At 41.3% G+C, this 16656-nt stretch overlaps 1 protein-coding gene across 7 annotated transcripts in view; it reads right to left on the reverse strand.

Annotated features, from left to right (window-relative positions):
• The window catches only part of LOC140476930 (receptor-type tyrosine-protein phosphatase mu-like), an 887393-nt gene that overhangs the window by 611261 nt on the left and 259476 nt on the right, over window positions 1–16656 (reverse strand). For all 7 annotated transcript variants that reach the window (XM_072569881.1, XM_072569880.1, XM_072569879.1 and 4 more), the window contains exon 3: window positions 3424–3695. In XM_072569881.1, the coding sequence (XP_072425982.1) occupies window positions 3424–3695 (272 nt within the window). The remainder of the gene's footprint in view (window positions 1–3423; window positions 3696–16656) is intronic.

The following is a 16656-nucleotide window of genomic DNA, read 5'->3' on the forward strand; positions in this document are numbered from 1 at the left end:
TTAGTGGTGAAAGAGTTTGAGGCGATAGTCAAGATGTAGCTGGAGAATTATTTCCAAACAAACTGTGAGAGTAGGACAAGAGGGTATGGGTTCAAATTATTGAAAGGTAAGTTTAGAACTGATGTCAGCAAGACCTAGCTCATAAAGTGACTGACATCTAGAGTAGACAATGGAAATATTTCAGAAGCAGTTAGATGGCATGATGGAATTATTGTAATGTCTTTCTGGATGAATTCCCTAAAACAGCTTAAATTGTCTTCTCAATTGTATCTGCCATGTAAACTTATGATGAGTACATTGTATTGCCATTATCGAGTCATTGAGTCATACCTCTGAGTAGCTTTATCCTTGTTTTACACTTTTGGCTTCAGAAGTTTTGATTATTCTTGGAGGTGAGCCAACAGTGCCTGGCCTTTAATATGCCTGAAACCCGTTGTGAATATAATTTGAACTATTTATAATGAATATTTAGTTCTGATCTTGTTAAAGTGAACATAGTTGAACAGGGAGTGTTAACATGGAGAGTGGGGTCAGAAACAGTCCTCAATAAATAGTCAATCAGTAATTGTGTCATACCTGCTGGCTGGTGCAGGAGAATTGCTGTCTGATTAATTGTGGAGAAAGTGTCCCATTGCCCACTCCTCTGTCTGCTTTAAATGGATGACATCCATGAGAAGAATAGATGGGTTGACAACCCTTTGCTAAGTAAGCCTGACATTGTGGGCAGAATCTTGTTGGGGCCATGTTTCAGAGTGTCATAGACATCTACAGCACACAAACGTGCTGGTCAAAAAACAAGCAGCTAAAATATTCCAATCCCATTTTCCAGCACTTGCCCCATAGCTCTGTGGGCCTTAGCATCATAAGTGCACATTTCAATATTTCTGAAATGTCATGAGAGTTTCTGCCAATGCCACCCTTATAGGCATTAAGTGGACAAAAAGGGTTTCCCTCCCATCTCCTCGAAACCTTCTGCCCTTTGCCTTAAATTTCGGTGTGAGGGGAGTTCCTCATTAGCAGCAGAAGTGCCAGGCAAGGGAATTACTCTATCTCATCCTGGGAAGGCCTACCGAATCACATGCCAATCAGGAATAGATGGGGTGACCAGTGACCTTTGCCTGGATTCAACATCCTGAGTAATGGAAACTCCACCCAGTGAGCACTGCTGGCCAAACTGAGGAGGCCATGGCTGTGGGTAAAAGCGCAGTAAGCAAGCTAAGTGAAGGGATTGGGAGTATTCACATTGTGGGTTTCAAGGATGTAAGGCAATGGGGTCAGAAGAAGGGCAAGAGGATGGTTTGTAGCAAACATATCCACTGCTCAAGGTCCAGTCCATCAATAGGTACGTTTTGTGTTTGATTAAGGATCCCATGTGATGAACTACCCACAGGGCAGCATGTATTAACAACACCAGTTGGGAACAGGTCTGTTTGCAGCTCGGCTAATCCCAGAGGTAGGATACTGTCAATCACCATTAACTGGTGCATTCCTGATGGTAAATCCTGGACTAATCAGAGTCTACTCACCTACCAATTAGCACTGTCCTTTCACTCAATACAAATACCGCTTTCCTTTTACAATGGTATTAATTAGAAATTGTTCTAGTGAATACAAGATGGAAATCTTTGACAAAATCACCTTTCCCCAACAATACTCAAGTTCTGTACCATCAAAGGAACATTTCCATTTAAGGTGAAGCTAACTAACGGCATGACAGCGAAGGGATCAGAGTGATGTGTTGATAGGGTTAGATGAAGAGATGTGGGAAGACAATTGCGTGAAGAATCAACACCAATTGTGCCAAAAGGTCTATTTCCGTGTTCAATATTTCTTTATGTTATTCTGCGATTGACCACATGGAGGTGCTCAAGAGCATTATATCCAATGGTCAGATTGACACAAAGACTGAGAAAGAGCTAAAACAGCAGTATCTCGTCAAAAACTGGGTTAAAGGGACACCATTACTCCTCTCATTCTCTATTGGTCATCAGACCAAAGATCCCAAAACAATAGGAAATTAAATTAGCAACTAAACTAACAGCGCAAATTCCAAATAATTTTACATCTCACAAATATTCAGAAGTGTTCTCACGTAACAGGAGCAGTTCACTTGCATTGAGTGAATATTTGTTCTCAAGATTGACTCTTCTCACCAGTATACAGGGAAAATTGCAGTCACCTCAGGGAGATGTTGTATCTATTATTTTGCAATTTATTGAATTGCAGGAAATTGAAAGCAACAAAAACAAGCTAGCAGCAACTACTTCCTCATCAGCAGATGGACTCAGAGTTATGTTTTTTCACAATGTGGCACCTCTAAATGTTGTCCGTGAAAGAAACTCTGTAATGTGTGTTTCCCTTCCCACTGTAACTGAGACTCTAATCAACTCACACAGCAGGTGCACAAACACTCAAAGAGCTTCTCAGAATGGACTAAGAAAAATGACTATTGCATGTGTTAGCTAAAATGTGTTAATAGGCCATACCCAGCTCTCAAACAATTTAAAAATCATCGAGAATCTCTGATTGCCTTACTGCTAGATTGTGTATTTTTCAAGCTGTTGTTATTCAATGCTTAATAAAGATTGGTTAAAAGAGCAGTTATGTTTGCAAGCTTAGTCGTTCTATTCATTCTAAGCAACCACCACACAGAATGGACTATGACAGATTGGAGGGAGGGTTTGATTGATGTCAAACAGTGTGAGGATGACACAGAGGAGGATGGTGTATATGATCTGAATTCTGACAGATCATTATACTTCTGAACGCATCCAAGACATTGTTTTCTTTTCCACATTCTCCCTTTCCAAAGGTAATCCATCACACTAGGCTCAAATTCAAAGAAACACCAGTTCTTCAGTTCCTCACACAGATGGCCATCATTCAGGTAAAGTGTAAACAGTGAGGGGCTGGAGATTCACAGAAACACAGAAAATAACAGCAGCAGTTGGATATTCAGGCCTTTGAGACTGTTCCGCCATTCAACATGGTCATGGCCGATCACCCAACTCAGTCTTCTCGTTTTCACCTAATACCCTTCAGCCGTTAAGAACTATATCTAATAATTTGTTGACAACGTTTAATGTTCTGGCCTCAACTACTTTCTGCAGCAGAGAATTCCACAGGTCTACTACTCTCTGGGTGAAGGAAGGTCCTTTAACTACCGGTAAATATTCCTGCAGCCAGAATCAGGGGTTACTGTGCAGTAAGTAGCAGTGAGACATTTTACTCTTTCTCACACACAGGGAAGTCAAATTCAGCTTTGGCTCCCTTATAGAGAGGTAGATGTAGTATATGAGAGAGTATACGTGCAATTTATCAAAATTTTTTACAATTTTGCAATAGGTGGTAAAGAGTCAACCTGTATTTGGCAGTCAGTTAAGAAATCCCAGGAAGGACAGATGAATATTGAGTGTGTAGTACCTGATAGAAATTGGGCCAAAAAGTACTAATGGCCAACTCAGCTCTGTTCCAGCTTCTTGTTGTCATTCCAGACACATTCCAGATTGGCTTCCCCAGGGGACCATCATTGACCTTCACGTAAACGTTTAGTAACCCAGAGTTGGCCCCGTCCTTGGCAGATAAAAAGTAATGGAAATCGATGCAGTGTGTGTCATTCTCTTTCAGTTTCGACAGCAGCAGATGGGCTTTTTGTCCTAGCTGTTGTCCAGAGGTGTTAACCATCATAAAGGATCCTGTGCAAAAAAGGTGGAAAATGAAGCTTATTAGAGGCTGTCGCTTATAAAATCAATTCTGCATTGTGAGTATATTACACTGATACAACATATATCAGAAGACACAAGTAAATAATCACTTTACCTAGAGAAGCAACTTATTATCTTGTGTGTGCAGGTCTGTTAAATGATCTAAAAACTATGTGCAGCACTCTCTCTATTCCATTTTGCAGAGAGCCACATTGGCAACATAAACTACTGCTATCGTGTCAGACTTTTATTTTAGGATTACTTTTATTTACATGCAGCAAATCAATGTGTTCAACTCAATAACAACACACATTTTCCTCCTTCTGCTGAAGGTATGAACTCTCACTGAGTTTTAATATGTTCTAACAGCCCATACAATCACCTAGGTTCTATTTTACAGAAAACTGAAATGCATATGAAACCAACAAATATCAGATCCCTGATAAGGACAAGCTGAATTTATAAATAAGTCTTTTCCAGAATGCTGCTTTCAGGAATTTTTAAACCACTCTTAATAATTGACTTGGATGTGCCGGTGTTAGACTGGGGTGGACAAAGTTAAAATCACACAACACCAGGTTATCGTCCAACAAGTTCCAAATAAACCTGTTTGACTATAACCTGGTGTTGTGTGATTTTTAACTTAATAATTGACACTGCAAATGGAGACCACTTCTTCTGGCCCAAATGCTTTTAAGAGGATGGTTAGAAATACAAAGGGGTCACTTCGATTTTTGCTGGAGAATTAATTTTATGTGATATTTTCAAATTAAAATATAGCTTGTAGAATCTTGTTGAAGTAAGCGCTCTCTGTAGAATATTGACACTCAACTCAAATCTCCTCGACTAAATCTACTGGCACTGTATGAGATTGCCTTGGATGTTTCTAATCTTCGAAGGAATAAATCTGTTTGACATGTTCACCTTTTTCTGCATTTGTAATACAGTTTGTGTCATGAGACCCACTCTATGGAATGCCCAGTTGATGTAGGTTCGTTGCAAAACCACAAGTGAAGGTCGTAAAGGAGATGAAGATGTAATGGCTTTTCTCCTGATCTCATTTCCAAGGCTTGAGCCATGGACCTCTCCAGTGGATTTGTCCACATTTCTGGGCAATTTGCTGCATTGATTTATCTCTGCCTTCTGCCTTCCCACTCTTACTCGCTGCCAGACTGCAATCCAAAAGTTTTGAATTTATTGTGAAGCACTCCCTGAGGGCTTGAAAAGTACTGTATAAATGTAAGATGCTTTCATTCTGTTGTCAGGGGTTATAAAAATATCCAATAGTATCAGAAGGTATTATTAAGATAACTGAAAATTCTCAGGAAATAAATTAATTCCATATTGGTAATTGCGCACTAAATGATCTACTAACTATGCACAGCACCCTCTCTATTCCTGATTTGCTGTGAGCTACATTGGCAATATAAACTATTGTTATTGTGTCAGACTTTTATTTTTGAATTACTATGGCACACTGTCCAGATGCTTCCTCCCACTGCTTATTGGCTCCCTACGCTCGAAAAAATAATACTCCAGAATAAATAGGTCCTGCTATCTGAATAGAGAGCCAGGTTTTCAAACACACTCAAACAATTAACAGGAAAGGAGGCTGAGAGGTGCATAGGCTCGGAATAGGCTTCAATAATGTCAGCAAAGAAAAGCTGTTTCCATTAGCTGATGGGTACAAGGAGCAGCTAAACATAGATTTGATGCAGTGGACAAGTGGGGGTGCATGGAAGAATGCTTTTTGCACAGCAAATGCTAATCACCGGGAACTTGCTGCCCACAAGAAAGCAGAGCTAATTAATGATTTCACATGCAAATTGGATGGACATTTGATTGAAATAAATTTGTGGCTGCAGGTGTAAAGCAAGCAGAAGTGAATTACTGGAATAATACTTGTCACGAAGCAATGGGTCAAATGGACTTCTTCCTTCCAGTAGCAATTCTAATTCAATGACAATTGATCGGTGTGAAAATATAAGTTTACAGAGGAATATAGACAGGTGAAGTAACCAGGCAAAACTTGGCAGAGAGAATAGAGTGTGAGACAATGTGAGGTTATGCACTTTGGTAGGAAGAAGAGACAAGCTGAATATTAGTTAAATGGAGAAAGACTGGAGAAATCTGCAGTGCAGAGGGTTTTAGGGGTCCTTTCATAGAAATCACAAAAAAACAAGTATGTAAGCTCAACAAGTAATAAGGAAGTTAAATGAAAAGTTAAATGGAATTTCAAAGGGAATGGAGTCTAAAAGTCAGAAGGTCTTGCTGAAATTATAAAGGCACTAGTTAACCTCACAAAGCAAACTGCTGGAGAAACTCAGCAGATACAGCAGTACCTATGGAGAGAAAAGCAGAGTTAACGTTTCAAGTTTGATATGACTCTTCCTCAGAACTGAAGTCTGAATAAGAGTCATGTTAGACTCAGTGCATTAACTCTATTTCCACAGATGCCACCACACCTGCCAAAGTCAGACCACATCTGGAATACTGTGGACAGTTTGGAAAGATATACTGACATTGGAAGCAATCCAGAGCAGCTTGATCCTGGATATGGGAGGATTTTCCTTATGAGGAGAGTTTGAGTGGGTTGGGCTGCATTCATTGTAGCTTTGAAGCTTAAGGATGATCTTGTTGAAATTTTCAAGATTTTTTGGGGGCAGTATAGATGCTAGGTGAGTGCTTCTTCTTATGGGCATGTTCACTACCAGAGGGCATAATCTCAGACTGAGGGGTCGCCCAGTTCGGGCAGAAATGAGGAGGAATGTTTACTCTCAGAGGACGGTGAAGCTGTGGAATTCTTTACTGCAGAGTCCTTTTGAGGCTAAGATGTTGTGTGTATTCAGGTTGAGATAGACACATTTGTAATTAGTGAAGGAATCAAGGGTTATGTGGACAAGGCAGGAAAATGAGGTTGAGGATTACAATGACATCAAATGACAGAGAGCAGACTTGATGGGCTGAATGGCCTACTTTTGCTTCTATGTCCTATGGTAATTGCACATAGTCCAAGCAAAATGGGGGTTAAATTTGTCTCCAGCAGTAGTGGGCTGTCAGTGATTCTGAACTGAATGCTCCAAGCTCCTTTGCCAACTCTCTGAAAAATAGGCTGTTGATATGCCAGCTCTGAAGATGAACCAATATCCCAATCAAGATGAATGCAAAAACATTTAGGTATTAATTCCTTCCTATTTCAGATTCCATTACTTTGGTATCATTATTGAATGCCTGTGAATGGATAACTCAAAACAGAATAGTGGAATGGCAGTTTTTTTTAATTATTTCTGACATGCAGTTGTTTCTCCCCTGAACTGGTGGCAGCCATTCTCTCATTATTTGTTGTGAACAAGCTGAGGTAGTGAATATTGGCTGGCTATTCAAGGAAGTTCCGCAATAATAAAGATAGATACTGTCCTTTTCACATAGGACATCATGAAGCAACTAATTCAACTGGGAATAGTGGTCAGGAATGCCAAGCTTAAGTAATAATAGAGTTCCCACAACCACACCTTCCATGATGAGCCAGTTCATAGGCCAGAGAGCAATACTCAAGCCTAGACATAAGCACTGAGTCACCAGAGGTGGAGATTACAATTGAATGTGTATCAATCATCATGTATATCTAGCGTTGATATTGGGTAATTAAACAGTTCTGTCAAAGCACTGGCACGAAATCAGCAAATACATCCAGATTCACCTCAGTTCACAAACTCAAATAAATTTGATTCCCTATTGGCAGTGGCTCAAGTAAACTTACCGTCATTGTGGGGTCAGCCAATGCTGCGACACATCGTGGTTTAAAGAGAAAACCAACCAGCGCCTTCTCTAATCAATGATCAATGACAGTAGATAATGAATGGCTTGGGTAACATCTCCCCACTACAGATAAAAAAGGAGTAATTCCACAGCAATACAAATTCTGTCATGGTTAAAGATTTGCTTTGGCTGCCCTACTTTAGGTAGGGTGTCAAGGCAACGAAGATGATGCAAAAGAGATTTATTAAGACATATGCAATGAGAACTCGTTACTTTCAAAGGGGAAGCAGAGAAATGTTAGGAAAATAATTTTGAAAGGATGTGGAGAATAGGCTCTGGAGTGTTCCTTTAGAGTGCTGTCAGAGATGCAATGATCCAAATGATCTCTTACCGTGCTGTAAAATTCAATGAATAACACAGTGTAGATTTCTGAAATATATGTTGGAATGAAGACCCAAACTATTATTGTTTTCTTCTCGCTGTATTGCAATTTACTGTCTGAATCTATTCAGACTGCTCTAACTAGGCATGTATTCTAATTGCAATATCAATAGAGATACAGCTTTTAATATTGAAGCATTCTGTCTCCGGAAATCGAGCTTATGAAAGCTATATGTAGCTGATGAAAATATTTATTTCAAGCTGTACTTCCTTTCCAATGTGCGGTCCTCTTAATCCAAAAGCTCTTAGATTAAAACAGCTTTACCTCGCATGACCATTTCATTTCTTAGCTATTCTTAAGAAGGTTCGCTACCTTAATGGAAAAACAATTGGCTTTGATTTACTTCGGAACCTGTCAGTAAATCCTCTGGGGAGAGAGAGAGAGAGAGAGAGAGAGAGAGAGAGAAAGAGGTGGTAGGGCATATATGCCAGCCACAGGCAGAAATCTGCCCCACATAAACAGATTGGGGACGTTATCAGAAAATTAAATTGATGCTGTACCTTGTCACATTTGTGAATCTTGCTGGAAATGAAAATGTCAATGCAGTGACATAAGTTGTTTGTGTTCCTTAGAGAGAATTCTATTAAAAAGAAAAGTTGCCTCAAAGTTATCCTTCAGACATGGAAACATAAAATCATGGAAACTAGGAGCCAGTGTAGGCCATTCAGCCCTTTTAGCCAATGCTGCTGTATATTATGGTAACGGTGATCCTCTATTCTAAGGTCATATTCCCGCTTTCTCCCCATACCTCTTGATATTTTTAAAATCTAAAAATCTCTTTCTTGAACGTACTCAGTGACTTGGCCTCCACGTCTTCTGTGATAGAGAGTTCCACTGGTCCCCTATGCTTTGAGTGAAGAAATCTTTCCTCATCTCAGTCTGAAATGGTCTACCCCACATCCTGTGACCGTGTCCCCTGGTTTGAGACTCCAAAGGAACTTTTTTGAAAACTAACATGTGATAACACAACTCCAAGACAAGTGGGACTTGAACCCAGGCCTGCTGGCCAAGAGGGAGGGACATTGACTTTGTGTCACAAGAGGTCTCCTAACAAATAAGCCCCCAAAGCCCCCTGACAAAACCTACTCCTTAGTAAACTAAAAGATCTTGGATGGGATGTCTTCTAATGAGTGGAGCTTGTATATCGCCTTAGATAAAAACTTGAAGAGAAACCGATTAGTTCCTGCCATATTCAAACAGATACATAAGGTCAGCGAGCTCAACTGGTTGCCTTACAATTTGGACAGCAGAAGAGCCAGTTAAATACTACACAAACTGGCTGAGGCAGCCACAAAGGTTCTGTCTTCTCAACGTTGCCCCTTGCCTGAGGTGTGGTGACCCCCAGGTTAAAGTCACCACAAGGTGTTTCTGTCTAACAGGAGAGCAGCCAATAGTCCATCTGACATGATAGGAAGTTAATTACTCATCAGGTATCACATGTAATATGTTAATGATTCTCTGCTCTCAGTAAACTTTTTTTTATTTCTCCAACTGAGAAACTGTGAGGCACCAGTCATATTCTTGACCAATTTCATAAATCTTCAGATGATGAATTGAAAACATTGCATACTCATTAGGGGAGTTATAGGAGAATGGGGGAGAGTGTAACTTTGTGGAGATGTCATGTTTAATAAAACTGACAGCCTCATTGGCAACCAACTGCTGAAAAATGGTGCCATTGGTGTCATAGCTGGCCAAGATGAAGTCATCTCCTCTTTGCAAGTTCCCCAACTCACGAATAAAATTTCAAGTATTAACTCCACAGGAGCAAGTAAACCATTTAACCATCAAGCTTGCTGCGCCATGTAATAAGATCGTGGGGGTCCTGATTAAAGAAAACTCCGAAAAAAAGAGGTAAACTGGATTCGGAATTTTGTTTCTCTCTCCACAGGTGTTCTCCAGCACTGTGTTTTATGATGGCTGACCTGATTGCAGCTGAACCTACCCATCCTGGCTATTCCAATAACTGTTAACACATGATAGTCAAAAAGCTGTCTAATGTCGCCCTGAATGTATGCAATGACCCAGCCTCTGCTGCTCAGTCATGAAAAGAATTCAAATGTGAACACCCTCTGAGAGCAGAAATTCCTCCTTATTTCCTTCATAAATGAGACACCCTTTATTTTGTGCTCTTTCAAAGAACAAGCCCAGGATGATGCTCCTCTGACCTGCTCCTCTGCTGTACCATTCCACAATAAGGCTGTTGTTTGAGGATTATGAGGGAAGCTTCTTGGATATTGGAGGTTTTGTAGTTAAAATTACAGATGACTTCCACCTAGCCTGGTGTCAAGTTAACTTGTACAACCTCTTTTGATGGGGAGAACCAGGAGGATAATGGGACCTCACTATACTCTTAGGAGAGAATAGGTTACTTCCTGAATCACAGAATTATTATGGCACTGAAGGAGGCCATTTGGCCAATTGTGCCTGCATCGGTTCTGTAACCTCGTGCCAATCTCTTACCTTTACTCCATATCTCTGTACACCATTTCTATCCAAATAAACATCCAATGTCCCTCTTGAATGCTTCAATTGAACCTGCCTCCACTACATTTCCAGGCAGTGCATTCCACACCCTAATCACTCAGTCTGTGAAAAAAAGTCATTCCTCACTTCACCCTTGCTTCATTTGTAGATCACATTCCAGTCCCAACATGACTAAGGAATAGGTTAGCAGCTTTGTTGTTATTTTCTTCTGAGGCTGGATCATTTGTTGCTGGGTGAGCAGTCTTGGAGGAGACTGGGTGAACGACATTATTAAAGACGGGGTTGCTGGAGTATAAGCTCGATTCAAAGAAACCTTTTCTCACATGTAACTAAATATGAAATTAGGATTAGACACGAGGTCCAGGCTATAGCTTCGATTCTGTCAGTGCTGACATAGCTTTCTATTTCCATTGTTAAGTGATAGCCTTTTTCTCGACAGATAAGAGCAGGAATTACTCCTCCACTTCCCACAGCAACAGGCTGGCCCCACCTGCACTGGGTTGACACCACACAACGCCCCTGCCTCTATCCACTAAAGCGTCTTCAACGTGGACCTGTCTCCCCCATTAGGACTACAGGACAGTTAGTGACAGTGTTGCACAGGAGGTCTCTTGAACACCACGTGAGGTGGGGAGTGCAGACTACAGCCTGGCCCATTGCGCACTGGGTTGCCAATCTTCTTGGATTGCCATGGAGTCTCTGATAAATTAAGAATAAAAATCCTGGGTAACCCTGTGGAAACGGGGGCTATTAAAGAAAGAATGATTGAATTTGAATGCTTTTGTTTACTAGTTATAACAAGTTAGGTTTCGGTTAAAAAAAAGCTGTTGAACTAGGAATTGAAAGTGATGAAACCTCCAGGAATATGCCAAAGTAGAGTTGGCAACCCTATTGTGTAATGTTATCCACTTGAATAATTATAATTATTACAAAGCAAGCCAGGAGGCAGTGAATAAACCTGGAAATATAGGTTAATGTTTTTGACCGGGATATTGTTCAAATATTAACACAGGATTATACCTGGGAGAAAGACTAAAATGTCCTTTCTGATCTGCAATCAATGCTAATGATTTTTATCTTGATTTTTCAGTTGTTCAATCAAGTTAAGTTTGATGTTGACAGCAACATCAGATGAACAAAATGCATTAAATGAAAGATTTAGTAAAACGTATGGCTTGATTAGAAACGTTCACCATTTTTGCTTTACAACAATAGTTTAGAGCAATACTATTAAGATTCAAATGTAATAACCCACCTTGTGCACAACTGTATTATATAAAGTTTGTTGTACACTGAGTATTTTCAGCAACCTGTTTAAATTTTTAAGTCCAATCTACATTGCATCTGGTCCACAGCAGAAGTACCATTAACTTTAAAACTCCCTTCAAATAAAAATACAAATTCATACATTTATTTTGTTCCTGTGCTGCTGCATTGGCATGCAGATTTGTTACAACAGAGCTGGTCTCAATCATTTTTGTCAAATCTTAAAAAATGTGTGATTTCTTATCTCCCCGATCTCATCTTCTCAAACGCAAACCGAAGACAAGCTTATTTGCTACTTTCCCATTTATCAGACTCTTACTACACTTTGCAATCCATATTACAGGCTTTGACTCCTCACCCTAGACCTTTGATGTCAGGAAAGTCACAATGGAGCAGCTATTAAAGTGCATAACTTAGAAAAGTCATCAAATAAAATTGTACACTTTCCACAGACAATCCTCTGGAAGCCTCCATAATTCAATCAATGAAATATTCTATGAGGGAGTTAAGGAACCGATCAAAACTGCCTTTACATGAAACAAGGTTACAATCTCAATTTCATAAATGAAGTTTGCAACAAAAGATTAGAGAGCTGCTGATTTTATTTAGGAAATGAAAATATGAGCCAAAGACAATCTTTCCGTCAGCCACAAGACACGTATTATACTCCTTTGGGAAATATCCTGAGTTGGTTGTATAAGGCAAGATAATTCATGTAGTTTTAACTTAATTGCTGTACTACATCTGTTTTTCTCTTTGTTCTTGATAACTGATATTTTGTCAAACAATCCACTTCTGACGACTCGACCACTGTATTGTTCGCACAGCACGGTTTATCGCATGAGTTGCATTTTTTTGCCTAAGTGCCGGTTGTGTTGAGTTTTTTGGAGGGTTCGTCACTGCATGATCTCGCCAGATTTTGCCAAACTCACTGCATTAAGGAACTACACTGCCCTACGGCATCCCTTATGTCCAATGTCCGCCCCATCATACCATGTTGTTCTGAGAAACATTCGCCGTTCAGCAGGTTTTCACCGATAGACCAGCACCACTTGTGCCCACGTCTACCCGGACAAGCACCAACATGCGATAGTTGACGATTTCCCCAGAAATGGTTGACTGGCGGAAATCGCTTTGAGGAGAGAGTACTGAAGATCCTGCACCTTCCCGAGGACCAGCAATGGAGGCTATAACATCACACCAGGCCAACCTGGTTCAAAGGTGGTCATCCAAGTTAAAGTAGGCTCAGATGAACTAGGAAGTAGATCATTGTCCTTCTCCACTCTGCCAGGGTGAGTTTCACCGTCTTTTCTCTGATATGTCACACTCACTTTGTCTGAACAGACCTCCCAACGAGGTTCATGTTCTATCACTCTCATTATTTCCCTCAGTCCAAAAATGCAAGGTACGGCAATGCAAGGCAGGGATGCTATGGGCATCCAGGGAGGTTCAGAGTGAGTGAGTGCTATGAGAGAGAGCGAAGAGCCCAGAGGTGCAGCCTGGTCCAGTCCTTGGGCCAGGTGTGTGTCCCTGAGCACAGTGTCCTTGCTGCAGTATTGCCGTGCCAGTTGCGAGTGCAACACTAAAATGCTGACGCATCCTGTAAGTGAACCAGAGATATGCCATGAAGGTTATGGTAGGGATATTTCCAATGACAAGCTATGGATGCAGGTTGTGTGTGTGGTCACTTGGGAGTGTGCCCAAGATGTTGGTGCCCGGTCTCCAATCTAGCGACCCTTCGGAGCAAGCAGTGAGATGGTTTCTGCGAGAAGTTTTCTCAACAGCTAGCTTGTGTGATGGGTTTGGGAAAATCGCACACTGTGGCGTGTTTACAAGACGGTTGACAATCAAGAATGAGCATCAGTTGAGAGAACCTCACCAAGCTGCTTGAGAAAAATGAACAAGATGCAGTGAGATAATCCTGTCATCAAGATGGACTTTTGCAAACATCTCACCCAAATAACCTCACACCTTGCCACAGCCAACAGCACTCAGGAGCCTGGTACGACCCCGCCCACTGTCTTCTCTCAACACTTACCTTCTACTTCTGTTTCTCTGAAAAAAGACAAATTTTGTTGAATATATTTGTCATCAAGACAATTTGCAGGAATACCAGCTTAAGGAAAAAAAAACACCAATTTAGACTGTCTGACAGAAGAGTGCTGAATTTGGTTGGCAAAGGGACTTTGATCTAGGTGGACAATCATATTCAGTGGCGAGTGATTCACAATGGCTGTGACGGGGACTTTGATCAGCAGAGGTGTTAGCATGAAAAATGCACCAGTTCACAATGATTGACAGTTAACTGACAGGTTTTGTTTACATTTTAAACTAGGCAGATTAACTCTGATTGGTCAATGACTTGCCCTAAAAAATGAATTGGTGAATGGCTATCAGCTACTTTATTGAATTGAAACAGGAGTAGTCCATGCATAAATTGCTTCTGCCTGCATGTACTGATATTCATAACCTCCACTACATACATGAAAGTGCACCACACTGTGAGCATGTTTGATGATCCTAATTTGGCGAAACAAAAGCAAAATACTGCAGATGCTGCAAATCTGAAATACAAACTGAAAATGCTCAGCAGGTTTGGCTGAGTGAATTGGTGTTAATGTTTCAAGTCCAATGTGATTCTTCTTTAGAACTGGGAGGGGTTGTAAAACGGTGGTCCTTATATTTTTGACATCTGCAGAGGAGGAGCAAGGGGAACAGATTATGTAAAGGCCCAGTGCAAAGGAGGTTGCTAATGGTGATGAAAGACAAAAGAGTTGTAAAATAGGTGTAAATTAAGATATGAAAGGGGGAAAATGGCACTCTCAGCTAAGACCAATGCAAACAAGCCAAGGATGAGGGCATGGGATAACTGGGGAGAATGTAAGAAAAGTGGAGGTCAGACACCATGAGATCAGACTCTGAAGTTGTGGAATTCAAGATTAACCCCTAGAGCTATAAAGTGCCTAAGTGGTAAATGAGGTGACGCTCCCCAGTTTTGGATTTTGCTACTTTAGAATATAGCACCAAGGCCCAGGTCAGCAACGTTGACATGAGAGAACATTAGTTTATTGAAATGGCAAGAAAGTGAAAGGTCACGTTCATTCCCACACACAGAGGTGCTCCATAAACCGGCCACTCAGTCTACCACTGGATTCCTCAATGTAAAGTGGACTGCATTGTAAACAGCGACTACGGTAGACGAGATTGAGAAAAGTGCAAGAAAATTGCTGCTTCGCTTGCAAGGTGTGTTTGGAGCCTTGAGCAGTGAGTGGGGAGGAGGTGAATGAGTGAGCCTTACACGGGATTGCACGGCAAGGTGCCATGGGGGAGTAAGGAAGAGTTAGGAGTGATGGAGAAGTGGACCGGGTGATAGAGAGAATAATTTGTGCAGAATGCTGACAGGAAAGGGGAAGGGCAGCATAGTGGTTCAGTGGTTAGCACTGCTGCCTCATGTTGGCAGGTATCTAGTTTCGGTTCCACTCTTGGGTGGCTGTCTGTGTGCAGTTTGCACAATCTCCCTGTGTCTGCGTGGGTTTTTTCGAGTTATTCCAGTTTCTTCCCACAGTCCAAAGGTGTTCAGATTAGATGGATTGGCCATGCTAAATTGTTCACAGTGTCCAGGGATATGCAGACAAGATGGATTGGTCATGGGATATGCAGGATTACAAGGATAGGGTAGAGGGGGGTTAGGTCTGAGTGGGATGCTCTTCGGAGGGTTGGTGTGGACTCAATGGACCAAATTCCCTGCTTCCACACTGTAGCGACTCTATGATTCTATGTATTTGGTGGTGGCATCTTGCTGGAGGTGGTGAAAATGGTGGAGGATGATCCTTTAAATGTGGTAGAAAGTGAGGACAATGGGCACACCATTATTGTTCTGGGAAGGAGGAGAAGGGTTGAGGGCAGAAATGCGATAGATGTGTCGGAGATTGCTGAGGGCCTTGTCAACCACAATGGGGGAGACTTGAAGAAAGTGAGATGAGGTAAAGGAGCAGTTATTTAAAATGAGAACAAGCTCAGCCAGGCACAAGGAGGGAGTGTGGTGGTGAATGGAAACTATTCATGAGTCTTTTCAAGAAAGCAGTGGAGAACCTTCAGACCAACCTGATGTGGCATGAACATGCAGACGGATTGCATACTCATGGCGAAGAGGAGATGGTTAGCACCAGGCATCTGGAAACTGTCAAGCTAACTGATATTTCCAGAGGAGATGGGATTAGTGAATGCTGATGGGGTCATTGTCCAGGGGGAGATAGGAGGTAGCAGTGGAGAATTGACATGCACCCTCTGCCAAGTCAGCACGCCAGGTGACAACAATGCCAACTTTACCAGCTGGTTTGACAAAGTTAGACTTCCTTAGTTTGGAATGGTATTTTGCCCATCAGCTAGGATCATTCCAATGAGGCAATGGAAGAGTGGTTCAATGGACCGGTGATTGGATTTGATGTTGTAGGTGGACGTGTGAACTTAATTTTATGATTTTATGAGGAAGAAAAGGAAACAGCAAAGGACAGGTCAGTGTTGGCACCAGAGGATGTGAGCAGGGCGCGGAGGAGATGCCATTTCTGGAGGTGGGAAGTTCTCATGAATCTCACCAATTTTTAGCCTTGTTATGATAAGGGTAAACCTGCTGCTTAGCAATCCCTCACTTTGTTGGCCAAGCTTAACTACGCCATGGGCTAACTGCATCGCTAGCGTCCTCCAGATAATCAGTAGCAGCAAGGAATCTGAAACAGGCATTATTAAAGTTCTTAAAGCTGTTGATACATGTGTCTAAGCAGAGCAGTTGCCATACCAAGACGTGATATATCTGGATAGAATGCTTTCTACGGTGCACCTACATTTCCAACCTTCTGAATTTGGGTTCATCAGTACTGCAATGACAGTGTAAAAGCAATAATATATTCTCATCTATGGGGACAGTTTGTAACCTGGGAAGACTTCTCTTTACTTGTTCATGGGATTTGAGTGTACTTAACTAAGCCAATATTTACTGCT

The sequence above is a fragment of the Chiloscyllium punctatum genome, chromosome 5, assembly GCF_047496795.1.
Source record: "Chiloscyllium punctatum isolate Juve2018m chromosome 5, sChiPun1.3, whole genome shotgun sequence".
NCBI classification, from domain to species: Eukaryota; Metazoa; Chordata; class Chondrichthyes; order Orectolobiformes; family Hemiscylliidae; genus Chiloscyllium; species Chiloscyllium punctatum.